Source organism: Anas acuta, chromosome 24, assembly GCF_963932015.1.
Source record: "Anas acuta chromosome 24, bAnaAcu1.1, whole genome shotgun sequence".
NCBI lineage: Eukaryota > Metazoa > Chordata > Aves > Anseriformes > Anatidae > Anas > Anas acuta.
Window position 1 is genome coordinate 1,412,818 of NC_089002.1, and position 16,430 is coordinate 1,429,247.

At 50.7% G+C, this 16,430-nt stretch overlaps 3 protein-coding genes across 3 annotated transcripts; 1 reads left to right on the forward strand and 2 right to left on the reverse strand.

Moving 5' to 3' along the window:
• Positions 1-900: 900 nt before the first annotated feature.
• LOC137844046 (embryonic pepsinogen) lies at positions 901-4,461 on the reverse strand. Its single transcript, XM_068659977.1, has 9 exons — positions 4,406-4,461; positions 4,122-4,284; positions 3,687-3,804; positions 3,076-3,194; positions 2,771-2,970; positions 2,351-2,464; positions 1,721-1,865; positions 1,365-1,463; positions 901-1,171 (listed from the first exon to the last, which is right to left on the reverse strand). Exons 1-9 carry the CDS (start codon positions 4,459-4,461, stop codon positions 1,034-1,036), a joined length of 1,152 nt encoding a protein of 383 aa, XP_068516078.1. The 3' UTR covers positions 901-1,033.
• A 2,516-nt stretch (positions 4,462-6,977) lies between these two features.
• On the reverse strand, positions 6,978-13,285 carry PROK1 (prokineticin 1). Its single transcript, XM_068659978.1, has 3 exons — positions 11,129-13,285; positions 9,755-9,880; positions 6,978-8,967 (listed from the first exon to the last, which is right to left on the reverse strand). The coding sequence occupies exons 1-3, from the start codon at positions 11,198-11,200 to the stop codon at positions 8,848-8,850; spliced, it is 318 nt and encodes a 105-aa protein (XP_068516079.1). The 5' UTR covers positions 11,201-13,285; the 3' UTR covers positions 6,978-8,847.
• LAMTOR5 (late endosomal/lysosomal adaptor, MAPK and MTOR activator 5) lies at positions 13,176-15,043 on the forward strand. Its single transcript, XM_068659980.1, has 4 exons — positions 13,176-13,323; positions 13,418-13,479; positions 14,076-14,193; positions 14,690-15,043. The coding sequence occupies exons 1-4, from the start codon at positions 13,289-13,291 to the stop codon at positions 14,748-14,750; spliced, it is 276 nt and encodes a 91-aa protein (XP_068516081.1). The 5' UTR covers positions 13,176-13,288; the 3' UTR covers positions 14,751-15,043.
• The last annotated feature ends 1,387 nt before the right edge of the window (positions 15,044-16,430 follow it).

A 16,430-nucleotide genomic window follows, 5' to 3' on the forward strand; every position in this document is an offset into this window, starting at 1 on the left:
AGCTGTTTGCCAAGGTCTTCTGGCATCAGTGCAGAATAGCCACATCCAGAGGATCTGGCTATGAGGAATGTGCCACCTGGCAGTGGTCATGCCTGAAGTTCTCTTCCAGCCTCCTGCTGAGCACTTTCACTACAGCTGCTAGGGAGGAAAGAGACAGCCTCCAGTTTTAACAGGGTTTTATATGGATGATGGTAATTTCCTTTTCAAAAATGAGAACTGCTCTTTGAGAGGAAAGAAGCAAAATTAGGGAAGGAATCATCCTGACCATTGTGGGGGGGGTGTGGGGTGTGGGGGTGGAAGAGTATAAGATAAAAATATTAGTTGTTCTTTTATTCCCCCTCAACACTGTCAAGGCCTATAACTGAGGATTAGTTGGTGTTTCCAATCTCTTACCAGTCTGAGAGCACAGGCTGGTATTTTGAAAAGGACCTTAAATTGAGATTCTGCTGGGGGAAAGAAAGCGAAGTGTAAATGGATTACTCTAAACCATGGAAACTGAAATGAGACATCACTGCTACACACAAGCAGCTGTGGATGCTCTTCTGTAAAAGTTTCATAATGGGCAAGGACACAATGAGCATGAACTGTCTCCAAGCTGTCTCCTTGGGTGTGGGTTTCCAGGGATCTGCTCTGAGGTGGGCTGTGTTTGGGATGGAGAGTTTATCCTCCCTGGTAGGAAATTTGTTTTTTTCAGAACCGCTTATTTGATGCAGCCCCAGTACAAGAGACAGCCTTGACTTGACCTGGTTTTCAGCCCTTCCCAGCCACAACCATGGCTCCCAAAGGCCCCAGTCTTGTGGAGTTGACTGAATACTATGAAGCCACCATGAAGCAGTAACTGTATGACACCTCCTTCATAATTCCTGCCTTTTTATCACAAATAAATGTGCAGCCACCATCTCTATATCATCAACACTTTATTCGTGTGTGAGCAAGGGATTCCTTATGAGAGAAGATCTCTTGCTGCTCCAAAAAATATGGTTGTGGTCTGGTTGAGTGATCAAACCACAGCACTGCTGGCGTCACAGTGGTTTTAAACAGCCTTGGCCAGTCCAACACGGTTGTTGGCCCGGTCAAAGATGCTGTAGTACACTCTGATGAAGACATCTCCCAAGATCCAGAGGTCCGCAGAGGTGTTCTGGAAACCACTGATACACGCTTCTTCATTGTTCTGCATTTGAGCAAGAGAAGGCAAAGGGGAAAAATGTGGGTTAGTGCCTTTCGCCAGGTCACTCTGGAGGCCCATGGCCATCCATCTGCTGTCCCCCACAGGAATGGGAGAGGCCAAAGTGATGAGAGCCATTGGAGAAAATAAAAGAATGTAGAGACAGGCTCTCGGAAGCTGGGTACTCACTCCTCCTTACCTGCTCAGTGTAAGCTGAGGCAGATACTGGATACTGAACCCCATTGATGACAAAGACAACATCAGGCATGGCAGAGATGTAGCTACAATTCACATTGTACTGCAGGGAGCAGAGGAAAGAGGCTCTTAGGTAAGAAGCAACACATTCAGCTGGTGAGGAGGGAAGGTTTTTGATTTTGCTGGTTAAAACTAAAGACTGGGAGAGTCTCATGGAGCTCTCCTTTGGAGGTACCACTGCAGCAGGGTTGCTTTGCCATGAGCAGTGATGCTGTTTGCCTGTGTGTGGAAGCAGCCTTGGATCCAGGCTTGTGCCAGGCTGTCTCCAGGGCCAGCAGAGCAGGACACAGATGCTCTTACCTCTCCATACGTGTTCTGCCTGGCCCCAATGGCACTCTGGATGTCACTTATGTCAGAGGGTGGCCCAGCCACAAGGGACGTTCCCGTGTCAATGATGGCTTGGCAACCACCACTGCACGCAATCTCCTGCCCGTTCACGATGATGCTGGCAGCAGGGAGGGAAAAACAGACAAGGGAGGGGCTGCTAAGCCTGATGAATCTTCATGACACTTTCAGACTTGTTCTGTAAGAGTTAGAGCTAGGACAGCTTTCCTCTCCTTGAGCCCTCCACTTCTTGGGGTTTGCAATGACGGCTGGTATCACAGCCCCAGTGCATAAATGAAGATGTAGGCACCAAACAGCCACAATCTGGGACCCAACCAAGCCCAGCAAAGTAAGTTGCTCTGCTCATCACCAGACACATCCCCAAGAGAAATAGGCTTTGTGCAAGAGAAGAACTAGGCTGTGTCCCTGTACAAAGCATACCCAAATCAGGTAGAAATTGCCAAAGTTCTGCGGGTTTTGGCTCCTTGGCTTTTTGCGCCACAATGTGTTAAATGCCAGTGGAAAGCCCATGATGTTCATGGGTCTCAGTTCTCTTCAGAAGTGATGGCTAGAAATGAACATAAATCAGCAGAGTCATCTCCTTACCTGTCCATGGAGATCTGCCAGTAACCCTGGTAAGAGACAGGAATCCAGTTGATGGAGCCAGTGAAATAAGCTTCATCAATTCCCCCGAAGATGACCACGCTCCCCATCGTCTCACTGGATGATGCAAAAAAGGAAAACACCAGAGGGTTTGCCATGTCGCTTCAGTGCAATTACCTTAGAATAAGGAGACCGCGAGTCCCGTGGGGGAAGATGCTGCCTGTGACGCTGCAGTCACATCCACTCCCCACCTCATTGCTGGCACTACAGCAGCATACTCCCCTGCCCTTAGGCATCATGGCACAAAGACAACAGCTGGATAGCAGAAGTGACAGTGGAGAAGCTGGAGTGACCAGCAAATGCAATTATCTGAACCAGACACATTTGCTACTTCCCCCAGCTGTCACAGCTGATGCATCTTACCAGGATAGATAAACTGAAAAGAGGTTCTGCTCCAGCAAGCTCTCATTCACCAAGTTATCAAAGACTGGAGTGATCCCATCAGCAGCCAGACTTGGGTAGCCCAGTCCCAGGATCCCATCAAATTTAACATGGACAAAGAATTGGCCAGGCTCTGTGGTGCTCAAGCCAAAGAGCTGGTTGGTGTCCATCAGTGATGCAACCTAGGGATGAGGATGACAGTTAGCTGGATCAGGCATTGCAATATGGGTGTGAATTTGGTGGAGAAGGCACAGAGGAACCCCCTGAGATGCCATTGTGACACTCACAGTGACAATGTCGCAGCCCACGATGCCCTCCATGTCACCGGTGCCGTAGTGAATGGAGAGGTTCTGCCCTGTGCTTCTGTAGGTGGATGACTGCGATGGGTTAAACATCTGATGGCTCTCTAGAAGGTAATTGGGAACCAAAAATGAAGATTTTCAGGAAGGCTGAGCCATAAGGAAAGCGTGGGAGTAAGAACCATGCTGAATTGCTGTTTAGACCTGCCATTTATTACTTGTGCTGCAGGAACAATTTAGCTGTAAATATTTGCCATATGTTACAGCTGCTTCTCCAGCATCCTAATGCCAAGGATCTGCAGGATATTCCATTTCCCCTTTAGGACAGATGGGGAAACTGAGGCACTGAGCACTAGGAGTATCACCCTGGGGAGTACAGCACTGAGTAGGTGCTACATCCCAAATACTCATCCCAGCCTGTTCCGCAGAGTTGAAGGGACCCAGCACCATGGGGTCTGCTCATTATACTGGCTAGGGGGGCCCTGGTCTCTTTGCAGTGCCACCACAAAATCTGGGCTTGATTCTGCAGAGATAAGCCCATGATGTGCTGTTGGATCCCAGCCCTGGCAAAATGGGGAGCCCTGTCTGATGATACTTACGGCAAGCTGGGCTGGCACAGGAGACAGAGGGAACCCAGAGGTTGGAGGAGCCAGTGTCGAAGACCACTGTGAAGTTCTGCGGTGGGGTGCCAATGGAGATGGTCCCATAGTACTCCATCTACAGGGCAGCAGGACAAAAGGATGCTTTCAGGGCATGAACCCAGGCCTGGAACTGCCCCAGACCCACTTGTAGCCTTTGTGGTCCCCTTCTGCACATGCATGGGACTCATGGGTCTCAGAGCTGCTGAGGAGATATTTCAGTGTCCAGGCTCTGTCCAGGGCCAACAGTATGGGTGGGAAGGGGCAAAGGAAGTGAGCTGAAGACTTTGAGGGAAAAAAATATCAGGTTTGGCCCGCACATGGCACAGACACAGGGATGGGTATCCCACAGACCACCCCAGGCCTGCACTACTGTGGGTCAAAGCCAGCACTCACATCCAGGGTGTTCAGCAGGGGCTCGGCGACCACGTCGATTAAATTGGGAAAAGCGTGCGGAAATTTTGTGCCAATGTCATAGCGGTGGCGCTGGAAGAAGTGGCGCAGCAACCCCTTCTCCCGGAGGATCTCTCTCAGTTTCTTCCCCCTTTCCAAGGGCAGCCTGGCACAAGAAACAAGAAAAACAGAGTTAGCCAGGAGCTCACTGCCTGCAGCTCCTGCAAGTAGCACTTGACAGTGTCACTGTTGGTGCTGAAGCCCATCATGATGCTGTGGGGTCTTACTTGGTGAAGCCCTCAGAGAGGGCAAGGACCACGCACAGAAGGACCAGGGATTGCATCGTGCTGGGGCTGAGGGCACAAATGTCCTGTGGCTTATATAGCCCCAGCACTCCCCAGCTTTGGTGCCAAGGGCAGCTAGGACTGCCACAGAACTGTCCCCTCCCTGGTGGGCACCCAGCCAAGACCCCCCCCCCCCGGTGACACCCAGGGACTGGAGCCCATGGCAAACAACACCCAATGTCGTTACGTCACCCAGCGAGGGGGTGATGGCCAGGTGCTCTGTGCCAAATTCCTACCGCAACCCCTGTCCTCCCCCTCTGCCCCCCTCCCTGATCCCCTCATCCTTTTAGCACCCCAAATCCTTCATCCTGACAAGGATCTGCACACTGTGGGCATCAAAATTAGCCATCGCTTTACACCTGGGCATCCAAAACATAAGCAATAGTGGGTCCCCAGCTTCATGCTTCCCTGCCCCCACTTCAGGGGGATCTGTCCCTGGTAGGAACACAGAATAGGGTCCCACTGGGTGCCACCATGTGCGTACAGTGTGGGGACATGGGCATCTGGGCTGTGCGCACGTTTTGGCCCTCCGCCACCTGCTGTTATCTGCAAAACTGATTAGTTAAGGCATATGCAAACAGGCTGCGAGAAAGGTGACCCTGCACCATGCTGACCCCTGTCCATGTGCTGTGTGCCCAGTGATACAGGGACCATTAAACCAAGATTAAAAGCCTAATGAGCACCCTGCTATCAGCAACATCAGTAATTGCTAAAGGCATTGGCTCACCTTTTGCATTTGGCCAAGAGGAGAGCACGAGAGAGCTCAGCTGGAGGACGGAGGATGCAGGGCGATGCTGTACCCCACGGGATAAGGAGCTTCCTATCAGCTCGGTGCTGGCGGCTTCTGTTTGAGTACCTAAAGGCCCCAAAAGCTGGAGGCAGCCACCAGCATCGCAGCAGGGTGTAGGATTTCTCTGACGACAGTATGGAAAAGCTGTCGTGTTCCTTTTATGTTTGTCATTGGAATCCCCTCTCAGACTTTTCACTGCCTGGATTAGAAGTGATGCTAAATGCCCCTGAACTGCTGGGAAGGTCCCCTCCCATTGCTGCAGGGTAAGGCAGCTTTCTGCAATGGGCCCTGCTTTTGTAATAGAGTAAAGCAAGAATTAATAGTGATTTCTTCAGCAGCATTATGGGAACCAGCTGAAATTGTCCCATTGATTAGTACAGAATTGGGAATGGGCTGGGCTGCACTGGATGGAATAACAGCCCCTGCCTGCTCCAGGGATGCGTCCAGCTTTGGTCTCACATAAGGGAAGCCCCTTCCCATCTGGTCAGACCCACCATGGCACATCCCAGAAACCACCCTGGGAAACAAAACCTCTCCAGCTGAAGCCCTCAAAATCCACATTCAACCCTACCTATACCAAATTGGCTTCTCGAGGGCTGCTGTTGGAGTTACGACTGTCCCAGTGCCATTCAAAGAAGGGCTTTGGAAGACCCAAACTGCACCCCTTATAGGGCATCTGATCTGAAGCCTCAGTGAGCACCATGGTTTTGTCTTGGCCCCATCCAACTGCCAGGAGCAGCAAATCACTGCAGGGCACCACGAGTTGCTGACCGGAGAGCTTTGGGTGGGAGCAATGCTGCATTCCCAGACTTGAAAGAGAAATTCAAGCAGCAGGAGGTTTGATTTATTCTTGCTGTAAAGGCAGGGTGAATTTGATGTGGATTTTAGGGGGAAATTGCATGATGCTCTTTAGTAACCACATTGCGGTTACATCGGGTGTTGAATACCCAGCGCTGGGAGCGAGCATCCCCTGGGCACGGCGCTGGCACTGTGGTGCCACCACAAGCCATTTGTTGCTGGGCGCGGTTCACCTTGAAGCCAGGACATTGCAGGGAGGACGTCCCAGCAGGCAAGGGGGTGCTTGGCACCACGCTGCAGTGGGAAACAAGCATGTGAGGCAAACAGCCACCAGTGCTCTAGGTTAAGGGCTGTGTCGGCTTTTCCCCACGTCCCGCGGGAGGACATGAGCTTTTCCTTCGCTACATATGTTTTATCCCCTCTGGGAGTGTGCACCGAGGTTTTCTTGCATGGTGGCTCTTAGGATGAAAAAATGCAGGGGGGAGACTTGCTGTTGTCATTGAGTGATTTCCCACTAACCTGTGATCTCCTGCAGATTAAAGCCAGCAGGAGATTGGCAATGCCAATCTGTAGGAAAACCAGAAGAAGCAAGTGAAACAACGCAACATAATAAAAGAAACCCCAAACATGAAGCTATGTATTTTTTACACTGCTACAAAATAGTAATAGTATCATGGTTTTTTGTTTGTTTGTTTGTTTTGATTCCCACCACCCCCTTCCCCCTGTTGCTGTGGGGACCCCTTCCATATGGGGAAAGGGTCTGTCCAGGACAGCTCCAGAGCCCTTCTGCCTTTGTGTCCCATGCCAAGCAATGGGCAAATGCCCTCAAAATCAATGAAATGCATTTGTTTGTTGTTTTATCCAAGCTGCCTATTGAGGTAAGTCTTTCTTCACATAAATAAATAAATAAAACCCAGTCATTGCAGTATTTTATTTTCATCCAATTTACAATATTTTTTGAGGGACACACAAGTGTGGGGAAGCTTTCACCTAATCTCAGTTATTTTACATTCTCCATTAACACAGCATCTGCCACAGAAAAACAATTGGTGTCCTTAGAAATAGAAATGGTTGCTACAATAGCACCAAAACCCAGCAAAATCCAGCAAAAAGGGGGACCCAGACCACAGGAGGGGTTTGCAGCTCAGCTCCCTTCCAGGACGCAAGGCGCTGCTCCCGAAGGTAAACCCCTGCTGCTTCCCAGGCAGCAGCTCTGTGTCCAAGTGCTTTCACACCCCAAAACAAGCTTCTCGCTTAAGCGTTGCCACTTCTTTAAAGGAAATATTTTTTTTCTGTTAATGCTGATTATTCTTTTTTTATTTTTATATATTTCTCCTCAAGCTGCTGGAGGTTACTTTGGGAAGTCAAAGGGATGGTCAAATGAGGCAGGCTTTTCCCATGTGTTTTAGGAGGGGAACTGAAAGCTTGTGTTTGAGATAACCTTTAGGACCTAAATTAACAACAACAACAAAAAAAAAAAAAAAAAAAAAAAACATTTAATTAAATTTAATGTCCCCTTTTCCTCTCAAATTTGACCAGCATAAAAGGAAGCCAGCATAGTGCCTGAACCTCAGGCAGCTGCTGAGCCTGGAAAACTTCTCATGTCCCAAAGACCCACATCAGGCAGCTCCAGCCAGCTCTGCTTCACCCCCTGCTAAAGAAGTTGCATTGGAAGATGCTTTGCACCAAAGCTTCAATGTTGGGGAAAGCCCAACCCTTAATTACACAAGACAATTGATGGGCTTTTAATTGCAGGCATTAGCTCATTCATCACCAGCTTTCAGAGCTGCTTCCAGGAGGAAATATGTGGAAAACACACGATCACAACAGGAATTGTCTTGCATCAATCACAAAGCAGATTTGTGCAGGAGGAACTGCACAGGAGCCAGCGCAGCTGGGAGGCTACAGGGGCACTGCAGAGGCTTTGGGTTTGTGTTGGCTTGGGAAGAAGCTGAAGTTTGGTTGTCAGTCAAAAAGCTCAGATTCTCACAAAGGGAAATTTCTGCTCCTCTGACTTTCCTTTTGTTTTTTCCTGCATGGTTGAAAAGTGCAGAAATAAGCTTTCCATTCCCCTCTTTGGCCTGCAAAATATGAAAATTGGATGGCTTGGCACAGCCAAAAATCTCCCCTTCCCTGAAATGAATTTCTAGTGAAAGCAGCCAAAGATCACCGTTCATTTTGGAGGCAGCAGGAAGGGGCTGTGCAAAGGAAGGTACCTTGAGCTCTGCAGCCAACGCGCCTCAGCCTCCCAGAAAGGAGCTCAGGTTGCCACTGCCACCTCCTCCTGCTGGCTTCACTCTTGCAGACATTTTGGCAGGTGCAATGGTGCCAATCAGCTTCACCTCCCAGATTTTATTTTGCACTGGGGCAAACCCCATGGGAGGAAGCACCTGGCTGCAGAGGTGGGAGTTCTGTGTTCTTACTCTTCCCAAATTTCATCACCCTTTATTTTGATAAAATAAAGGATGGAGGTGAAATGTAGCTGACAGCATCCATTACAGCCAGACAATATCCTCTGAAACGAGGCCAACAAAAAAGAGGACATGTGTCCTGTCCTCTGTCCACTCCTCTGCAGGACAGGGCTCTGCTTTGGGGCAGAGCTTTGCTAATCAATGTGCCAGAGCAGCTTGGCCCAACTGTGCCTCGGTTTCTCCGTATACATAGCTTATAACAATGTTGTCTACCTTGGAAAAGCACTTTTAGGGTTGCCTGGTGGGACAGTGCATTAAGCCACAGGAGGGAGCATAAAATGGCCACTGAGGGCTGGCAGCCAGGATGAAACTCACAGCTCCATCACCTAAAAGTCAATGTTCTTGAAGTCAAGCGAGCAACGGTAGCGGCCATCAAGGAACCTGGAGCAGATGAAGTTGGGCAAACAGGGGCAGGTGTGGTGCTGGCGCTTCCCCAAGAATGGGACCTACAGAGAGAAACAGGAGAGAGGATGGGGAAATCCCCCCTGCATCACCCCTGTGTCAGCCCTTGGGATGCAAGCAGGTAAGAAAAACGATCAGATGTAACAAAAGCCCTGGGAATTTCTCTCTGCTGCTTCTCAGGAGTTTAATGGGTATGCCTGAAATTAATTTCTGATCCTTCTGCCTTTGCTCACTCCTCATCTGAGCAGGAAAAGAAGGCACAGCATCACTAAATCACTACCACCATGCAAAATCGATATGCGGGCCCGGAGGCAGAACCTTCCCCCCTCCCCCCCGAGGCTGGGTGTCTGGCACTGAATGCACGCAGAAGAGGAATGGCAGCTCAGGATAATCCAAATGCTTCTTATCCAACAAAGATTGCAGCTCTTGGGTGACTCTGCAGTATTAACTTGGCTTCTCCTTGCTTGGCAGAGCATTTACAAGTCAATTTGGAGCACTTTCATTTAAACAGATGTGCTGGCGACTCAGCCCCAGCTCCCCAGGCACCACTGGCGCACGGCAGCAGGGTTTAGGGTGGCAGGGACAGACAGCAGGAGCAGAAAACACTTCAGAGGATGAAAGCAGCTGCATCACGCCAGCCTGGGAACCCCCACAATGCTGCCTCCAGCCTTGTCCCAAATCCATCCCAGCCCCCTCGCCACCCCAGGGCATTAGTTGAGTTTTTCTCCCACATATGGAGCTCAGTGCCCTGCAAGAGCCAAGCTAGTGCTTGGCCCAGGGTCTCTGAACTGCCCCGTTTCCCCCACCCATGGACCTCCCCCCCTCCGGTACCTTGTGGCTGAAAGGGTGGCACTCGTCCCCCTGCTGCCCCAGGGGGGTGCACATCCGCAGACCCCGGAGCCAGAGGCTGACAGCACAGCACGTCCCGCTGCCGCACTGCAGGTCCCGCTCGCAGGCCTGGGAGAGACACAAAGACGATGGGGGGGAGGAGGAGGTCAGTGTGTCTGCCCCCAAAATCCCTTGGGGAGCAGCCAAGAAATTTGCTCCCGGGTGACTGGGTTCAAATCCTGCATGGGGATTTAAGGGAGAGGTGAGGGATGCTCACAGCTCTCCCATTTGGCTGCAGGGGTTTTGGGGCAGGGCACAGTCTGGAAACAGGGTGTAAAACCAGGAAAACCCCACATGTCCAGGGAGGGAGCCATGCCTGGGGGAGAAGTTTGCAGCTTCCCAGCTCAACCCCCTAAGGGAACCTGAATCTCCCAGAGCACCCAAAGCACCTCTTAGCACCCAAATAATGTTAAAAATCAGGTCCCAGTGGCGATGGACCATGGCTTGGCTCTCTCTCAATGCAGCCTCTTTCCTCCAACCACCAGGAGCTGCACACTCCGCTGAGCCCCACCAGCACCCAAACACAGCAGAGGGCACCTGGCATCTTTCTATTCAACCAGACATTTCCCTCCTCTTAAAAACTTGTCCCAACTTGGGAGGGTGAAAGACAATCCAAGATGCTCCAAGCTCTTGCTTGGAACTCAGTCCCCAGCAAGGTATTTTTTTTCAGGGTATTTTTTTGGAAAGCTTTGCAAACTTCCTCACTTTCCTGTGTGCTGAGTCCAATGTAGTGCTTAGAAAAGAAAAGGAGGGAAAAAGCTGTGCTCTGCGGTGACTACACGCGTGTGCAAAGAGCAGCATGGGCAGAAAAGCAAGGATTGATAGGGAACAGAACTGACGCACTGAGAAAGCAAGTAATTAACTAAAAAATACCTAAAGCAAACGGTGAAAGGCACCACTGGCATTCCAGTGCCTCTCCTGATCATTTTCTCAGTGCAAATAAAGGGGGGGGGGGGGGTTGGTTTTACATCCAATTTGACTTTGCACCACACGGGTGGGGGACGGCAGGGCAAGTTCAAAGCAACTTGAACTCAGGGTAGCATATACAGCTACTGCTCCCTGCGCTTCGCTCCACACAGATAAAGCAAGATAAACTGGTAATTGATAAAGATTAAGCACAAAACCTGTGCAATGAACTCTGGAGAGCAAGAAGATCTAATTACAGTGTTATAACTGCAACCCCCAGGGTGACAAGCACAATTTCTGCCCTATTTCCAAAAAAATATATAAATAAAAAAAAGGCCAAAAAAAAAAAAAGGCAAAACAACCCCAAACCCCACCCCAGGCTGGGCACAGGAGCAGTGAGGCTGCACTTACCCCCGTGATGACAGCGCCACGGAGCAAGGGCAGCAGCAGGAGCAAGAAGAGGGTCTGCAGGAGCCGTCGCATGGTGCCGTCTGCCTGTGCCGACTGCAGTCCTGCACCCTATATACCCCCTGCCCTCTCCTCCAATGTGTTTGTTGGTTTTTTTTGTCTCCTCCTGATGATCTCAGAATAAGCAGATGAGACCTAAATCTCTTAACATCATAGAAGAAATATTTTCCCCACATAGGGTGGGGAAAAAAAAACACCACCAAGCAGTCATCCACCCTCATCTATTTCCCAGGATTATTTTTCAACTAAGCCAACACAGCTGGATTTTCCAAGTACATACATATTTATCCCTGACAGGTGTACTTAAGAACTGAAGTAAGAAATTGTGATTATTGAGCTAAAAGAAAGTAAAAGGAAAAGGTTAGCCTGGTACATCTATGATGGTAAGAGTATAATATGTAATAGTATGGGTCTGCAATAAGTACCCTGTAGAAAGATAGACTCATAATATATATGCATTTATTTGTGACAATAAAACAAGACAGGGAGTGAATAATATATTTTTCAGTAATAAAAGCATGTTTGTACATGAACAGAATGTGTAAATATATCTTGATTTAAGGTTTGAAGTACATCCCCCATACCTGTATTTGGAATATCTCTTGAGAGCACATGGAAACATGACTAGGGATTACTGAAGTGGCTAAAAAGGCAGAAACAGGTGGAATTATCGACTTCTGGTTTTGTTTATACATCCTGGGAGGGTGCAAGGGACAGAGCAGTTTGCAGATGCTGGCATCATAACCTAGGCTGGCCAGCTCCCACAGTGACATCTTCCACATCTGCAAAATTTGCTTTTTTGCATGTATGCATCAGCAAAACCCCAACACGCTCACTCTGGGGCCCTTCCCCAAAAACACCAAAGTGCACCCAGGACTGCATCTGTCAGGTGAGAGAGGAGCCATAAAACCCCACAGCCTCCACAAGGCGACGTCCCCGCAGAGGAGGCCGTTCATCACCCACTGCCATGCCCCACACAGCTCTGTGACACGAGCCCCCATCACAGTCCTGCAACAAGAAATAGCAAGATTTACAAAAACAGCGTTAGTCTATTCAAATACCCCCCCATGACCATTGCATGGTCCTGGGCTCCCACGGTCCTGCCTGGATTTGGTCATGACCGAGCTCGTTCCCACTGGCCAGGGCCACGCAAGCCCAGGCTGTGGTAAAGCTCCTTGACGCACGGACAGGAAAGCAAAGCAGGGTTTGTGATTTGGATCTAGTTAGCGAGATTTTACCAGCCCTGGACTGCGAGATACCACCCCCACGGCAGCTGGGCTCTCCAACAACATTACAGGTTTAGTCCCTGCTGTCTCTGCTAGAAAGGTTTCTCTTGCAGAGCATCAGTGCGATGCTAAATTGTCAATTTAACTGACTAAAAATAGCCCAGCCATTTCCCCTGCCAAAGCCCAGCGTTCCTTTTGAAGTGGCAGCTGTTCTGCGGCTTTGCTGAAGTCTCCTCCACCTGCTTTTGAAACGATTACTCCCAGCCTCCAGAAATGCCCCCACCAGAAATCCCGAAGCCTTTCTCCAGGGGGTGGGCTACGAGCTGTGGTTTTGGGGAGGTTTTTCCTCGCCAAGGCCCCCGCAGGGCTGTGAGGCCGCAGCCCCCGGCCTGGGTGGGCGCAGCCACGGCTGGGCCCTGCCGTGGTGCTCCCCGGGGCCGTGCCCACGGCTCCAAACTGGGCTGTTTGGGGCAGCAGCACGGAGCCCGTGGGCAGGGGGGATCAAGGCACCAGCAAAACCGAGGGAAGAAATATGTAAAAAACCAAAATAATAATAATTATTTTTAAAAAAAAAAAAAAAAAAAAAGAAAGAAAGAAGAATCACCACTGCACTGCACACCCCCCATCAACAACATTTTAATTTTCCAGCCCGACAAGGCGAGATCTGTTGCCAGGCTCTCCTGGGCGGCCGCCAGCCGGCTCCGAGGCCCCGCCACCAGAGATCACGCGTGGGCCCCCCCCCCGTCCCTCCGAGCCCTTCGCGCAGCTCGGCGCCCCTTTTGGTCCCGCGGCGCCACCGTCCGCGCGCGTCACGTGACTGGCGCCGCTGCCAGGAGTTGCCGGAGCAGGGCGGAAGCGAAGGCGCGGGGCTGGCGACATGGAGGGGACCCTGGAGCAGCACCTGGAGGACACGTAGGGGGGGGGGGGGCGGCACCGGGGGGCGGGGGGACGGGGGGGGCTGGGGGGGCGGCACCGGGGGGCGCTCACCGCCGCTTTCTGCCCGCAGCATGAAGAGCCCGGCCGTGGTGGGCGTCCTGTGCACCGACTCGCAGGGCCTCAACCTGGGATGTGAGTAACGGGGAGGGAAGGGGAAGGGAAGGGGAAGGGGAAGGGGAAGGGGAAGGGGAAGGGGAAGGGGAAGGGGAAGGGATCGCCCCGCTGTGCTCAGGCACAGCCGCACCTCCAGCGCTGCCTGCAGCTCCCAGCACGGGACAGTGACAGGACCCGAGGGGACGGCGTGGAGCTGGGACAGGGCAGGGTCAGGCCGGGGGTGAGGGACAGGTTCTGCTCCCAGAGGTGGTCGGGCACTGGGACAGGCTGCCCAGGGCGGTGGGCACAGCATGAAGCCTGCCAGAGTTCAAGAAGTGTTTGCACAGCGCTCTCAGACAGAGGGTTTGATTTTGGGGTGATTCTGTGTGGGGCCAGGAGTTGCACTTGATGATCTGCGTGGGTCCCTTCCAGCTTGGGATATTCTATAATTGTAAACCTCAACCTGTTCCTGACACTTAAAATCAATTTTTCTTGGAGGGGCCACAGTTTGGAGGGGTGCGGTGTCAGCCCGTAGAGGGACAGTGGGGACTGGCAGGAGCAGATCCATCTGGCTGTATGTGGGGGCTGCTTCACGTGCGCGCATGGTTTTAGTCGGCATCTCCCTTGCCTCACAGGCCGAGGAACACTCTCAGATGAGCACGCCGGCGTCATCTCTGTCCTCGCCCAGCAGGCAGCCAAGCTCACCTCCGACCCAACCGATATACCTGTGGTATGCCTGGAGTCAGACAGCGGGTGAGCATCCAGCCTGGGGGTGCTGCTTTTCTCTGCATTCACTTTTGCCCCTATCTTTTGGGATCTCCTTGGGGGGAGGTCAAATCTGTAGAGCAGCGCTCTCTCTCTTTTAGTAAACTGGAAGACTTGGAGAAAGCTCCATCTCCAAAGCTACATGGAGAGGACAGTCACAAATAGGCATGGGAAATACTAGACTAATGGGACCTCAAATAACAGGAATTGTAAAAGCAGAAGGAAACCTTTCAGGGGCTGGTGGCTACTCCAGCATGATAATTCTTCTGCTGTTGGGATCTCCATGGATAATTTAGCCCATGATGTGGTATCATTTTTTTGCCAGTTTTGTTAGTGAAGACTTTTCCAGCACTCTTCCTGGGACTGATGGGAAGAGATGCAGCAACTGAGAGGTCTAGCACAGAGCTGCCCATCTGGTTTTCCATCCAAGTCAGCTTCTGCTCTCATAGCTGGCTTCTCAACTGCCTCACTTTCCTTGTTCTAGGAATATCATGATCCAGAAGCATGACAGCATCACTGTAGCAGTGCACAAACTGGCATCCTGACTCTGACATCCTGATGCTCCACTCCAGACCAGCTCCTCACTGGACAACGTCTCTGCTCTCTATGCTCCAGTGCAAAACATGCTTCTAGTACCAAATTTGGGCTGAAGGCCCTCTCTATTTAACAGTTCCTGTGCAGCTATCAGGGTTTCCAATTTGCATTTTAGTACATGTGCGGCTGAGGATGAAATGTGGGTCACTCACCAAGCTTGTGTAATGATAGATACTACAAAGCGTGTGTGTGTATGTGTGTGGCCTTATTTGTTGGAAAAATCAATAAATGACCTACAAAAACACGCTTTTGCTTCTCTTTGCTCCTACTTTGAAAACTGTTGCCTGTTGCCTTCCTAAAAGCCAAGTGAGGTAACATCTTCCAGTCTGTTCCTCATTAGCATTTCTATAGAGAAAAGGAGTAATGCACAAAGACTTAAATTAATGGAGGGTCCTCCAGGGGGAAAGGTACAAACACTTTCCTAGGAATTTCTCCTAGGAAATGTTTAGCCTCCTGTAGTTAAATTGTCCGTGTGAGAATGAGTTGCTTATTAGGTCTTGGATTGAAGTTCAAACCTAAACTTGTTGGCCCTGTCTGTGCTGCCTGCTGTGGCTGCATGAATTGCAAATGGATGTTGACAACATCCTTACAAATCCAGGTGTTTCTTCACTTTATATATGAAATGGTACAGGGAAACAATCCTGCAGAAAGGCTTTTCCCTTGAAAAACTGCTATGCTCAGATGCTTCCTACGTACAGGGAAAAGGAGCTCGCCTGTAGCTGTCCTCATGTGTACAGCAGAAAGGAAGCTTCACAGTGAAGCATAAGCTGACAGGGCTGGGTCAGAGAAAAAAAACGTGCATTCACACTGCTTTGACTTTACTACTGCACGTGTCAGTGATGTTCCCAACCTCATAGTCACTATTTTGAATGAAACAGGTACAAGGGACAAGCCCACCCTGCCCAACCGGGCTACGCTCTCCTGTTAAGTTCAATTAACAACGTGACCTCTAAGCAGGAGTGGAGGGGGAGCTGCACTCCCCCCCAGCCTGGCTGGCTGCTCCAGAAGGAGAGCACTGCCACCACTGCAAGGTGTCTGTACCCGAAGTAACCTGCACTCTGCTCAGGAAGATGCTGTGGGATGAACAGCCGTGTTTTAGACACCCAGCCTGCAGACAGAGAGGAGGGATGTCTGCTGCCTGCAAACTCAAGAGTCCTTCTGAGAACTGGCTTTCCTGACCTCCTCCAGCCGTGGCCAGCCCCTGCCCGTGTCCTGCAGCTACAGTACAGGCACCTGTCCCAAAAATGAAAAGCTGCCATGTGCCTAAATCACCACAGGGAGCCTGCCTGAGTTGTGGAGTAATGAATACACCAACCTCGGGCACCCCAGTCTGTGCTCAGCTCCTCAAACCTCCCTTTTGGGTGCTACGAACATCCCAAAACTGAGCAATTTAATTTCCCATCTATGTCTTGTGTTTCCAGCACCATCAAGGCACAGCACACAAAGCTCTGCACTATTAAATCATTCCCTCCCCCCTTTTCTTTGTTGTTTGATACTCAAATTCCAGGCTTATCTCCTCAGAAGAGAGTAATATTGCACATTTTAAATAGCCAAAAGCCAGCAGAAGCTGTTGTCCCTCGAAGAGCAAAAAGGCAAGGGGATGGGACATGTGGCTGGTTTTCAGCACTCCA